The sequence below is a fragment of the Dermacentor albipictus genome, chromosome 10, assembly GCF_038994185.2.
Source record: "Dermacentor albipictus isolate Rhodes 1998 colony chromosome 10, USDA_Dalb.pri_finalv2, whole genome shotgun sequence".
Classification (NCBI taxonomy): Eukaryota; Metazoa; Arthropoda; class Arachnida; order Ixodida; family Ixodidae; genus Dermacentor; species Dermacentor albipictus.
In genome coordinates, this window is record NC_091830.1 from 68,706,168 (window position 1) to 68,720,864 (window position 14,697).

Here is a 14,697-nt window from a genome sequence, read left to right on the forward strand (position 1 = left end):
AGTGGTAAGTCCTATGCGGTACAGATAATTGTTCGTGTATGTCACGTTCAGTCGAAGACGATGGTACAATGTCGCTAAGTGTCGAGGAAGAAGAAGAACAAAACTTTATTCGTAGAAAGAACTTCGTTGCCCCTAAAATGGGGTAACGCCGTGTGGTCGGGCCCCTATTCCAAGGCACCGCTGGCCCTCGCCATCCTTTCTGCCCTGCGGACGAGCCTGAGCTGATCCCCAAGGGCGGAGCTGGATAGCAATGCCTCCCACCTCGCTCTCGTGTTATTATCTTCTTGTTCTTCTGTGTGAGCTGCGCACTCCCATGTGATGTGGTAGAGCGTTGGTGTGCTCCCACACCACGGGCATATGTCCTTGTATGCTGTTGGGTAGTATATGTGCAATTTATGTAGGTTTATGTATGTGTCTGTTTGGAGCCTGCGTAACGTCGCTGAGTCCATGGCTGAAAGGTTCCTATGCGGGGCTGGGTAGAGCCTTCTGATTTCCCTGTAGTGTTGCAAGACCGCTTTATTACTTGGATCGATGGGTGTCGGGTCCTCCACCATGTTGCCATGAGCAGCTCGGCAATTAGTAAAACCTCGAGCCACCTCATCTGCATGGAGGTTCCCAGTAACACCCTCGTGTCCCGGGGCCCATGTTATCGCTTGGGTATACCCGACGTCAAGGTCTCTGTTAATTTCGGTAAGTATCCGGCGTGCCCTCGCGCTGATCTGTCCCCTCTGATAGTTTCTACATGCGGCCTGAGAATCTGTGACTATTGTTAGTGGAGCATTGCGCTCTATGCCTTCTCGTATAGCTAAGGCGATTGCTATCTCTTCCGCTTCTAAAATGGTTGCTCGGGAAACCGAAGCACAGGCCGTGATTTTCCCTTTACGGTTTACGACAACTGCCACCATGTTCTTTGCGTTGGCCCGATATGGTGAAGCATCCGTGAACCGCGCAGTGTCCAAGTATTTTGTTGTTTTGTCTATGTATTCTGCCCGAGCTTTTCTCCTTCCTGCGTGTAATGTCGGATCCATGTTTTGTGGTATTGGTGATACCCCATACAAAGCTCTAATCCGGCAGGGTAGACCTTTGGCGTTTTGGTGTATTTGTATGCATTCTCCAAGGCCCACTCTTAGAAGAAGAGCTCTGCCGACTGTCGTTTGCGCCAATCGACTCCTCTGCGCTATGAGTTGGGCCTCAGCCAGCTCATGAAATGTATTGTGGAGGCCGAGGGATAGAAGCTTCTCATTTGAAGTGTTGCGTGGCAATCGCAGGGCTGTCTTATATGCCATCCTTATTATTGTATCAGCCTTTTCTTCTTCCTCCCTGTTCATGGTATGGTATGGAAGGGAGTACATTAGTCTGCTGATGACCAGGCTTTTCACGAGTCTGAGGGTGTCTTGTTCCCCCATTCCTGTCCGATTATGAGCCACACGGGCTATCATCCGGTTAATTTGTTGCGTTGTTTTTCTGATCGTGTTTAAAGTGTGGAAACATCTGGCATTAGATTGCAGCCACATCCCCAACACTCTTACTATTGACCTCTCAGGAATAATTTTCCCGTCCAGCCTGATCTCGAGTTTGAGTCCCGGGTCAGTTCTTTGTGTTTTTGTTTTTGTGAGGCGAATGAGTTCTGACTTCTCCGCAGAGCACTGGAGTCCTCTTTGTTGCGTATAGTTCTCTATTATATTGGCTGCCCGTTGGAGCTTTTCCTCCTTCTCTCCCAAGTTGCCCTTGGTTATCCATATCGTTATACCATCCGCGTATAGGGAATGGTGGACGTCGGGGATTTCTTGGAGTTTTTTAGCTAGTCCAATCATGGCTATGTTGAAGAGTGTAGGCGAAATCACCGCACCCTGTGGCGTTCCTTTGTTGGGAGGATGGATGACTTCAGATTCATCGTTTCCTACTTTTATAACTGCTGTTCTCTCGTTGAGGAAGCTTCGGATGTACTGGTACGTCCTTTGACCGCAGCTGGTCTCTCCAAGTCCATCCAGTATCCCTTTGTGACTTACGTTGTCGAAGGCCCCTTTTATGTCGACAGCCATGACAATGTGTTCTCCGGCCTTGGGGACGTTCGTTAAGACTTCCTCCTTTAAAAGCAGGAGTATGTCCTGTGTTGACAGATGTGGTCTGAAGCCAAACATGGTATCAGGCATTAAGTTGTTTTCTTCAAGATGACGTTGGAGTCTAGTGTTTACTAATCTTTCGAACACCTTTCCTAGACATGATGTAAGAGAGATGGGCCTAAGGTTGTCTAAAGTAAATTTCTTCCCTGGTTTTGGAATCATGATTATCACAGCGTGTTTCCATTGCTGTGGTATCGTTCCTTTGACCCAATGATCATTTATAAAGTTCGTAAGGGCTGTTATGGCTTCATCATTCATGTTTCTAATCATGGCATTTGATATTTGGTCCGCCCCTGCCGCTGTGTTCCGTTTTGTACTGGCGATTGCTGCTTTAACTTCTGCTACCGTGAAGAGTTCATCCATTTCTGGGTTTGGGTGTCCGATGTAATCAGCTTGGTATGGGGGTATCGGGGCGTTGTTACCGAAGCATTTTCTATGGACTGCCTGTAGGAGTTCTTCTTTTGTGCCTGGGTACGAGTGTAGCAATCTCTCCAAGTTCTTTTGTCCTTCGCGTCTGGTTTTGAGCGGGTCAATCATTCCTCTGAGGATGTTCCACGTTTTTGCCGTCCCTAGGGTTCCATTAAGTGATCCGCAGAAGCGTTCCCAGTTGGCTGTTGTAAGTTGATTAGCATATTCCTCGGCCTTCTGGGTCAATGTAACGTAGGAAGTTGTCTTGGTGAAGCGGCAGATTCAAGATGCGGTCTTTTCCTTGATAGGCATATTTTTTTGCCATGGTAGAAGCGTCGGCTTTTGTAAAATATGTTCTTCTGAATTTGCAGTATTGCACAACAATCGTCATCTGCCTTGCTTGCGTTTCCTTTCTTGAAAATGCCGCGCCCGCTACTTTCTTGTCGCCAATGCTGTCATGCTGATAACGCACATGCCGTTCGTTACTGGGAAGTACCGGGTTCGCAGCGTCAAAGAAAGGAAATGTGGACAAGACAGATGAGATTTATTGTTGTGTGGCAAGATACGACTCAAAGGGTGTAAACTTTTCTTAGAGTGTAAGCATGGCTAAAGGCCCATACCCGAAGTATGGTACCATACCCGAAGCGTGGCTACATTCCCATACCCGAAGTATGGTACCACACCCTAAGTATGGCTAGAGGTCCATAGCCGAAGTATGGTACCATACACTAAGCATGGTTAGAGATCCATACCCGAAGTATGGTACCATACCCGAAGCATGGCTAGAGGCCCATACCCGAAGTATGGTATCATACCCGAAGCATGGCTACGGGTCCATACCCGAAGTATGGTACCATACCCGAAGCATGGCTACAGGCCCATACCCGAAGTATGGTACCATACAGAGGCCCATACCCGAAGTATGGTACCATACCCTAGGAATGACTACAGGCCCATAACCGAAGTATGGTACCATACCCTAGGAATGACTAGAGGCCCATACCCGAAGTATGGTACCATACCCGACGTGCCATGCCCTCTTGCACCCGAGTGTCCACGCCGTCAGGTGGTGCTGGCATCGAAACACTCGCGCAATCTTTCGTCCTATCGCGTTGCTAGCTACAAACAACGGCACCGACTCTATTAGCCCCGAGAACGAACACGAGCGGCGCTGTGAGCGCCGCTCGCGTGACGTCAAGGCAATGACTCGCGCCTGTCGTCTGCTACAGTTCGTGCGTTGTACGGGCACTTTCTGCGGTGTTTTCGTTTGTTCGCCCTCGTTCTCTCTGCTTGTATACTTATGGTGGTCGTCTCAAATATATTTTTATGGGGTCTTCCTTTGCGAACATTTATTCAAAGAGCTAATTTCTTAGACAACAATGCAGCTCTCGAAGGCAACGCTACAGTGCCAGCCGAAGCGACGCAGACCAGCCCATTGCGGGTTTTTCATACGCGGATAGACAATCGCAAAAGCATAGCCTATAGGAATCCAGTTATGATACAATACCTGCCGTGGTGCAACAAGTATGTCACAAAGCTGGCTATATATGACTTCTACAGCAGTTACGTTGATTTTATTCCGCTAAAACAGGTTTGCTCACGACGAGTAGTTCATGGTATAATATCGAATTTTTGCATTTCCTCACAGAAACGTTCGGCAGTAGCACGGTGACTTAACTAATACTGGAGCTTAGATTCTACACGCCTTACTTGCTTCTTTAACTGCTTGTCAACATTAAGCGGTTCTTCACGTGTTTATTTTTATGCGAAGCATATTACGAGGGCTCAACCCAGCTCCTCAGGCGCGGCGGTGACCATGAAATCACGTGACACCGTGACGTCACGACAGAGGAGAAGTGGCTTTGGCTCAACTCTTGCAAGACGGGCTGGGTGGGAATCGAACCAGGGTCTCCGGAGTGTGGGACGGAGACGCTACCACTGAGCCACGAGTACGATGCTTCAAAGCGGTACAAAAGCGCCTCTAGTGAATGCGGTGTTGCCTTAGAAACGAGCTGTTTCTAAGGCTCAGGCGTGCGACGCTTGCTCAGGCGCACATTTCGTTGCCGCGCCGAACGCTGCGTTGCTCGACGCTCACCGCGTCCAATGCGGGGCGCGTAGTCGCTGGCGGGTCGACGGGAACGCTGTCGCGTTCCACTCTTGAAGGCGAAGCAGGGTAACGCATGAGTTGTTTCTTCGTCTAGCCGAACCAAATATAGCCAAGGAACAGCAGTTCACCAGGCTAAACAGTGGTTCAACAACTAAAATAAAGGCTAGTATGCTTCGCATCCTGGGCTTAACCTTAGCTAAGCCACAGCCATTTTTTTTTTAAACGGCGGAAATTTGAAGTAAAGTTAATGAAGGCTTGAAGGCTTACAGCTATTTACAGAGTACAAATAGGAATGTACCAATATATATTCCCTTTTCCGTGCTACACGTTCAACTCACCTCTTTAGAGCGCGTTTGTTAATGATTAATAATGCATGTTATGTTCCTCTTTTTTGTCTATGTTACCAAGTGTATATCATTTATTTATTTCAATGCCGCAGTGTGTTTTGCATTGTTATGGTGGAAATATTTCACTGTGCTTTCATATATTGTATAACTGCAATGTTTTATGGCCACTATATAAATGTAATTTATATGGCGCTTGATGTGTTACCCCATGCAGCCATATTGCACCTAAGAGGGTGAGATTACCTCAAGCCGCGTCTGTGCGGCTTTTTTCCCTCATCCACCTCCATTTACCACTCCTCTGTACATGTGTGTGTGTAAATGGAAATTAATAAATCAAATCAAATCAAACTCACTTGAGAAATTTACTGGTGCTTGTTGCTTGAGGAATATACATGACGAATCTGTTTGGCAAACTGACACAGGCTGCTCGGCCCAATTTTTTTAGTGAAGTATGCCTGCTGGACCGCATAGCTGCAGCCAGAAAGCAGTCGAAGCGTCAATGGCTAGTAGTATGCGACATATTGAAGATATCGAAATTCCCCCTGTGGAGGGTCAGAAATCAAGTGAAAGTATATGCAAGGCTTGTGGTGCTTTCTTTATGAATGTTTGCGATTGGATTGGAGCAAACTTAAATTAGCCTGCAAGGTTCTCTTTTGAGTACCGACGAAGCGAATAGTTATCCGTTTGTACAATTAAATAACGCTGGATCGAGACATGGTGAGACAAAAGGTGCTTGAATTTTCCTTTTGTAGGCAATCTAAGCTGCGTAGTAGTGGCTCGAGAATACTTTAGCCATTCCAGTTGGCGCTGTAAAAAAATGGTTTATGGTTTTAATTCGAAGTTGAGGTGAACTGATGGGTTTCGCGAACACAGCGTGCCTCGCCATACGGACAGTCGATTGCTACCGTTACGTGATCAGGGGTGTGCCATATTGTCGATAAAGGCTACTGAGGGCCACTATGATACATTTCATCACTTTCAATTGAGTGGCTCTCGATCTAAACAACGAAACTTTGCTCTCAGGGGATTGCTACTATGGTGTTTGTGAATTAACTATGTAAATACTCTACATGACGCGCCGTCGTGTTAGCAGCCATGAGCAATTCGTTTTTTGGAGGCCTGTTTCAGAGGGGGATGAAAGTAGCAGCAAACATTTTCATAAGAAATGCGCGCCTAACTATTTTTTTACGCATTAATGAATGGCCATATTTGAATAGAACAACAGACCAGAGTAATAGGAATCATGATGACAGCTTCGCTGGGCAGTGTCTTTCTAATATCGGATAAAATGTTGACGCCAATTACCAAATTTTTCTTCCACGTAAAATGCAATACCTCTCATAGCTAAATACTAAAGGAATGTTAAGTGTTTAGCGAAGCATCATATACAACTTCGCGCGTTGAATTTGCAGATATTCTTTTTTTAGACAAAATTTACCGATAGACACGGCGCATATATGCATTGCAAAAACTTGTTGACCCCTTTAACGCTACTTAGCTTGCGATATCCAAGTCGCAAAGTTTCTCGACTCACACGCTTTTGAAGAAGAAACTGTGGTTAAGGTATTGCAGCTGAAAGAAGCCGACTTATTCTTCAATACATACGGCTCGAGCCACCTCTACCCCAAGCATACACGAAGGGAACGAGCGCGCGCGGCAGCCGAGCGAGCCGGAGCGAGCGGCGTCCTGGCCGTGACGTCACTCGCGAGAGGGCGCCATTCCTCTTTCTCGGGGCTAATACGCGGCATGCGCTGTGCGGGTAAGCCGGAATGCCGGGAGACAGCGTGGAGCCATGCGGGGAACGCATATCAGGGGATGCGAGATAGCAGAGCGTCCGCGCAGTACGCAGCCTCCTGACGCATAAGCGCCGCAACGAGGCCAAATGTGAATGCGACGGTCACTCGTAAACTGTTCGAACGTATACTGTCCCACCAAATTTTGCGACACATCGCTAAGAACTAAATTTTATCCATTAACATGCGCGGTTTTCATCATGGAGACTCTTGCGAGACATTGCTTCTCGAGCTAGGGATTGATATCAACCTGAATGAACTTAAAAAAAAAAAAACGGGTGCAATCTTTGTCGACTTCGAAAAGGCTTTCGATCACGTTGGTCATAAGCGCTTCCATTTATAGAATGCTTTTAGAATACAAATACGTTATTAAGGTAAAAATACAGTCATTGAGTGGTTTGGGGAATATTTACGCGACAGGCGTCAAGTGGCATTTATTCAAAGCATCACTTCTATATTTGAACACGACAAGTCTGGCGTGCCTCAGGGTTGACTACTCGAGCCCGTTATGTTGCTAATCTACGTAAACTATATTCACATATATTTCAGAATTTGGCTATTTGGTGACTGTGCTGTTTACCGGTCAGCAACCGACCATGATCTATGCAGTCAACTAGAAATGAGACACCACCGTTCAATCAAATTATAGAGTTTAACGGCCCGACATTTAAGCTTACAAATTTCATTTAGGTTATTAGGGGTGCCGTAGTGGACTGTTGCAATTGCTTTCGACCACCTGAGATTGTTTAAGGCGCACTTAAATCTAAGTACACGAACGTTTTTTGCATGCCTTCTCCACAGAAATGTGGCTGCCACGCCCATGAATTTTGGCCATTGACGCTTTGGGCGTGAGCAGAATTAAAATAAAGTGCGTGATATCTCAAAAGATCAGGCAAATTTTAACAACTTTTATTTAACAACGTCGAGAGGGTACTTCCTTCTAACAACATTGCGTATTTACGGTACTTGGTCGCAAGTTCCCTCCCGCGTTATAGCAGCGTTGGGTCATGACCAAAAACCCATCTATAACGCCGAAGGTCAATACTTGGTGGCGTAAAAATGCGAACCGGACAGAAATATTATTGGGTCTGTAAGAAATGTTGCAGTAGCGACTTAGTTCTCGGCGCCTCTCAGCCCAACCCAACAACAATCTACATGAGTCATATTGAATAGCGTGGTTTTCGAAGTCTGGCACAAATATAAGACTTGGCGGGATTCATCTTTCGATGCACTGAGTACATCTGACAAACACAACATGGACGCACAAAAGGAAAACACACAAAAGGACACACCTGCCAAACACAACAGGATACACGAAACAAACTTTTGTCTTATATTTTCCTTCTTCATTGCGCACTAAACTTGAAGGCGTGCAAGCTGTTTTTCTTTTGCACATTTATAAACAATTCAATTTATCTCAGCGCATTACAAGCTGAACGAAATATATATGTACAGAGACAGTACACTGAGAGCAGAGGATTAAAAAAAGACCATAAACATTTGCAACAGCGGCAAAAAAGAAATCAGGAGGGTAAATCTGTACAGTACAGAATTTTAGCGCGTCGGCAAGAGCGGATGGTTTGCCGGATGAGCAGAGGCGTAAACGTGAGCGGCCAGATCGGTGGCGCCAGCTGGTGGTGCAAAGCTCAACCACATAAACACAGAGCCAATTACTATATTCTGCTTAGCTGCTAGCGTAAATTTTTGCCAGCGGCGTAATCGTATTCACAGTTACGCCACTGCCGAAAACCTGCACCAGCAGCGAAGCAGAATACAGTAGGTTACTGGAATTTTAGCTTCATGTTTGTCTGGTTGAGCTCTACGCCACCTGGCAGCTGCCCAGCTCTGGCCGCTCACGTTAGCGCCTCCGCCCATCCGGCAATCCGCCCAAAGCACCCCCGTTTGCCGGAATAACGGACCGAGCTTGGCTGCCTGTGGTCAAAAACATACCGGAGCAAACGTCGCAGGATGAGGCATGCGTCTGCGGCAGCAAAAAGTCCGGAAACGACTAACCAAATCGCAATGGAATGCCAAAATGCCGACCCAGCAAGACTCGGAGGAAACATCCACATTCCGGGGCAAGCGCTCAGATTCAAAGCTGACGGTATATCTATAGTATTAACTGGCTCGCAGTTGGGTAAGGCAAGAGAAGTTTAGAGTATTGGACTAACAAAAAAATGGAAAGAAAAAAATAAGGGGAGACATTGATAGAACCGGGTCGTTAAAATGGTAGATTTTAATGAAGAAAGAAAAGGTTAAGGAAAGGTAGGCTAGATGTTAGGCTGCGATGGATGCAGTAAAACCGAAGGAGATCGAGCGGGCTAGGGGGCTGTTCGTCGCCACCCCGTCTCAAAAGGGAGGCCAATAATAATAATAAGAAAACATCGTAATCATCATAATTCATTATGGTACAGTATTAAAGCGAGAGCCTTTGTGGCGGATAGCGGGTGAATTTGGTGCCCCGGGAATCACCCAACGCTCACCGGTAGTGCAAAAAGCGCCAGTCACCATGTGCTGCGAGTATCGCGTTTGCGTCGCTGACTATAGACCGTTTTTTCGTAGGCGCCGCCTATGAGCAGCGCCATACTGGCTTGGGTGAAAGCGGTCTTTTGCATGGCAGGTATACGCTCGGCGGTAGGTTCTGGCGTTTGTTTTCGCGGTCGTGCGGTCTGTTTAGTATGACGTGCGTCTTCTACGTGGTAAATGGTTCTGTGAGACGTGCTGAAGTGGTTTAAGGCGTCATGGCTGGAATTACTGCTGGCGTTGAGGTGGACGGAACACGCAGCGCGATGTGTGCGCGCGTGTTTGAGCCTACAATCAGCCTCGGAGATCAATTGTGTATTTCTGAATAATCCAGTCACTAATGTCACCTTATTGCAGTATTATCCTCTGTTTCTAAACTGCGGTTTAGGAGCCATGAAACATACGCGACGATCGTAACAGCATGGATACCGTTCTGCTACGATAGGAGCTGTGACGTTATACTTTGACAAGCGTTTAAACTGTTCGCTGCATGTTACATTGCGTGACTACTTAGTTCGATTGATGAGGTTTCCGCCCCTGAATAAAATAGTTTTGGCAAGTAATAGCAGCATGCCTTACAATATGAATTGAGCTTTTCCAGCAAAGGGACTGTTTACGAACTATGCGAGCGTCCTAATCAGTGGTAGGTGCTGGATTACATATATCTTTGTTCTATATACCGCATGGTCCAAGCATACGGCATCAGCGGTTATATATTTATAAACTTTGTGCGGCGTGACTATGCGAGGTCCTATTGCGGCGTTAGCCCGTTTCCTCTTGCTTTTTCGAGAAAGAGGATGATAACCGAATTTCTTTTTCAGTTGTGTTCGTTCCGTTCTCTACGACGCACTCACACGTATTACAGAAATTTTTCCTAAAAAATAGGCATCGCATTCTTTTTATGCGATCCCTCTCATATATTAGGGCTATATGCAGGCCAACAAAGCAATGCCGAAGCGCACAGCTTACATATGTATCGTGCTGGTTCACCAACCGCAGTGATCGCTGTGTTGAGCAGCGCCATCGGCTTCATGTAGGAAGGCTAGCATAGACACATGGTAATTTGAAGCTTACTAGACTTGAAATGCGCAAGAACGGTGCCAGTGCATCACAAATATTTGATAGCGCTTGCCGCTTAGATGTTTCGTGGTTGCCTTAGGTTGGCCGTGCACGAGCGTTCGCCCTTATGCTTTGTTTTACTCACTACGCCAAGCTATCAGATAGTGAGCAGATTTACCATTTCATGCTGCTAATACAGAGACACCAGTTTGCTTTGTTGAATTAAAACCGATATAACCAAAATAGTTCACAACACATAAACACACCACGACTGACAATGTGCGTACACCGCGGCTGATAAAGCGCGTCACATTTTTGCGCCCCCAAGAGATATTTCCGCCTACTGTAATTACCGATGCATCGGAAGGCTTCCCAGACGACCTTATAAGAACGGATATGGTGTACATTTCACATAGTACCATCCAAAACATCTCTAAATCGTTCCGCAGCACGCGGTAGCAATACTTTCAAGCAGCGCCGCGCCGGATTGCCCAAGCCAGAGAGGAGGAAAGGCTCTCGGCTCACCCTATCCTCCTCGCCCGATGAAACGGTCTATACTGTACGCGGTCCGAAGAAGAGCTAGAGTTTTGAGAGGAAACCATTTGATTGAAGGTGACCAAGCAAGAAATCGAGTGCTTGACGTTGCATTGGTGCAGATGATCAGGGGCTTAATATGGCGCCTTAGTGTAAAAGGGCCTGTATATGGAAGGACACTACCAGGTTCCATATTTCGGCGCACCAATTTCATTTCGTTTCCTTTTAGTACCTTAAAGAACCCTTCAGTAGGTAGGTGGGGGGGGGGGATACACAGGGTGTTCTTTTTTTTTGGATGCACCAAATTTTAAAAAAGTCGCCTGTGGCAGACAATACAATTGTAACCCTTGATCTACTAAATTAAATTATGAGGTTTGACGTGCCAAAACCACTTTCTGATTATGGGGCACGCCGTAGTGGAGGACTCCGGAAATTTCGACCACCTGGGGTTCTTTAACGTGCATCCAAATCTAAGCACACGGGTGTTTTCCCATTTCGCCCCCGTCGAAATGCGGCCGCCGTGGCCGGGATTCGGTCCCGCGACCTCGTGCTCAGCAGCCCAACACCATAGCCACTGAGCAACCACGGCGAGTAACCCTTGATCTAAATTACTCGATGAGGCGGCCATTACTTCTATGATAAATCAAAATGGTTATTTTAATAATGAACGTAATTACGGTAAGTGACTCTTTAACTAATTACTTTACGCTCCATATTTAAATCTACGAGTTATAGCTGCTGAGTTCGCACAACGTATCCACTTGGAACAAGTTCTCTGGACAGAACTAGTTCCGAAAAAATAATTTTCAAGGCGCCCGTCGAAATGCATTGGTGTTGCAGTTACTTTTGTACTTCGATGCATAAAACAGTTGTTTCTGTAAAGAAAGCAACTGGAATGCCAATGGATTTCGTCGGACACTTTGATAAAGCGGCAGGTCACGACAAAGCCGTGATCCGCCGTGGTTGCTTAGCGACTTTGGTGTTGGACTGTTGAGCACGAGGTCGCGGGATCGAATCCCGGCCACGGCGGCCGCATTTCGATGGGGGTGAAAACAACCGTGTACTTAGATTCAGGTGCACGTTGAAGAACCCCGGGTTGCCCAAATTATTCCGGAGTCCCCCACTACGGTGTACCTCATAATCAGATCGTGCTTTCGGCTCGTAAAACCCCTTAACTTAGCACATTTTACAAAGCCAGGGCAAGTGAGCACTATGAGGCAAGCATGCGATAAGAATAGGCCGAGCGTTATCGCGGTTGTTCTATCGTTGATTGCGCCATTTTCCGTAGCCCGCCGCGAAAGATGGCTGCATGCCCCCTACGGAATCACTAGAAATCTCGGTCTCTAACGGGTGGACGAATTTTACCGCGCGAACAGCACACACACACACAAAAAGAAAAATCTATCGGCACCTTGCTGAGCTAAACTGCGATAGGCGAACGCCTATCTATGACTGCCTCTGCTGCGGTTGTCTGAACTGTTCTGCGAACGGACGCCGCCGTGGCCGTGAGCACATACCCGCCGTGGTTGCTCAGCGGCTATGGTATGTGGCCGTGGTTGCTAGGCTGCTGAGCACGAGGTCGTGGGATCGAATCCCGGCCACAGCGGCCGCATTTCGATGGGGGCGAAATGCGAAAACACCCGTGTAGTTAGATTTAGGTGCACGTTGAAGAACTCCAGGTGGTCGAAATTTCCGGAGTCCTCCACTGCGGCGTGCCTCATAATCAGAAAGTGGTTTTGGCACGTAAAATCCCATAATTAAATTAATTAAACAGACCGCGAGCATGGGATGCAAGCGCAGTGCGCGCGCTCTTCGGGGACATCCCACTGACTCGGCTATATTTAAACCATCTGTCAACTTTGATGGATCACCCATTGTTCATCTAAGGCCACCTGTCATCTTTGGTTGATCACCCACTGTTCACCTAGGGCCACTCATCAAGCGCTGTGACAGCTGTCACCGGCTGTGATTGATCACCGATTTCCTGCGTCCACCACGGACTGTGCACGGACACTCATGAGCCACTAAAGCTCACGCCGTAATACCTGGTTTGCAGTTGCACTTCGGCCGGCAGATGCGCTCGCTAAAACGTCCCTGTGGTGCGGCTCCTGGTCCTCCGGAGCGGCTGCACGGGACCAGGTCACCCTCGGTGCAGGTGGGTTCGCAGTGGGCATTGCATTTGGGGTTCCACACCTCGGTGCTCGGGTCACACGACCGGGGACCTGCGAAACGCAGCACCAAAGCAGGGGTGACGTGATTGTCTCAAGGCGCTCTCGGACGCTTCGCAGTGTATATGGTGACTGCGAAAAAAAAAATCTCGAAACGAGAAGAAATTAAGAAAGTAGTCGTTGTCATGAAAGATTACTAAGCAACAAAAATGTGCAGCTTCGCCCATAAGCGAAGCAGTGACGCCGCAGCTGGCGTAAAATTATGCGCAGTAAGTCTCACGCTGTTTCATGCTTACGGAAGGCAGAATTCTTGGACCCTAGTGCCAGGCGACGTCGGCACGAACTGCTTTAAAAGCGCTAGCGTGCATTTCAAAGGAAACAGAACTCGTTCAAAAAACTATAGAATGTGCGAAATGATGTTTTCCTTTTTCTTTTTTAATCTTCTCTTGTTTTCTTATCTTTTCTGCTCCTTAAGGCCAGAATACATGGAGCGAATATGCGACGAATAGTCGGCGTGCGACGCCCGGCGGCGTACGCGCGACGCGCGGCGTCGGAGAAATCGTCGTTCGCCGCCGATCTAGATCGCGCAGAAAAGTTCGTCGGGCGTCGACGATACCGGGAGCGGCAAACGAGCGGCGCCCCAAAGCGAGCCAATCAGGCCTCACTATCCGCCCCGACTTCCGACTAGGCTTCCCGCCCAGTGTTGCCACAACGCATAGCATCGCCGCTTTCTTTACACTACTTCGGCACATGAATGCCTCAAACACATAAAAAATACTAGAAATCATTTCTAAACAAAATTTTACGTGTTTTAGAGTGTTCTGCAATTCAAACACGATAATAGTTGTCGTTAAAGTTTTTTTTTTGTGCCATGTGTTTCACTACAGCGCATGTGCCTCGTCTAGCCACACTGATAACAACGCCGCGAATCGCCGGCGGCGGCCGCCGTGCCTTCGCTCCATGTAGCGCAGCCCGACGAACATACGGCGTCGCGCCACGGCAGATTTTCTGCCGCCCGAACTTCGTCGTGAAAGTTCGCTCCATGTATTCTGGCCTTTAGCCTATCCCCCTGCGCAGAGTAGCCAAGTGGACACTTATTCTGGTTAACCTCTCTGCCTTTCACCTCTTGTTCTCCTTCCTTCCTTCCGTGCGGTGTCACTAGTTCGGTGTAAAAATTCGCAGGTGCGCGCGAGCCATTTCTTTTTCGGGAAGGAGGAAATCTTTGGGGCACGACGCGCTGCAGGGCTACAGGGCGAACGAGGCACCGACGCCAGCGCCAGCCAATCGTCGCAACTCCCAAGCGCACTGTCGTTCTCTGCCGTAGCATCGGCGGATGGGGCTCGGGGATGTCGCGCTTGACGATTTCTGATCCGTGCCGATGGCGGTAAGTTCTGGTTAGGGTGCCATGACACCACGTGCGTGACACCAAGTGACGGCGGCGCTGTTACTGCGGCACTTTTGTTCGGATTTGCATCGGGTCAGATGGTTTCAAGCAAGATTTGAGCGTTTTTTTTTTCTTTCGTGTTTTAGATGTGTCATGAGATAATTCCTAAATATCGGAGTGTCTGAGAAGTAAAGCGTCTGGTTGGTATTCTGTACATTTCGAGTATGAAGCCTCGCGGATAACTTCGGGTC

The 14,697-nt window shown here is 47.7% G+C and overlaps 1 protein-coding gene across 1 annotated transcript in view; it reads right to left on the bottom strand.

Moving 5' to 3' along the window:
- The window catches only part of LOC135899588 (kielin/chordin-like protein), a 38,766-nt gene that overhangs the window by 2,335 nt on the left and 21,734 nt on the right, over positions 1–14,697 (bottom strand). The window contains exon 3 of the mRNA XM_065428899.2: positions 12,940–13,116. Within this exon, the coding sequence (XP_065284971.1) occupies positions 12,940–13,116 (177 nt within the window). The remainder of the gene's footprint in view (positions 1–12,939; positions 13,117–14,697) is intronic.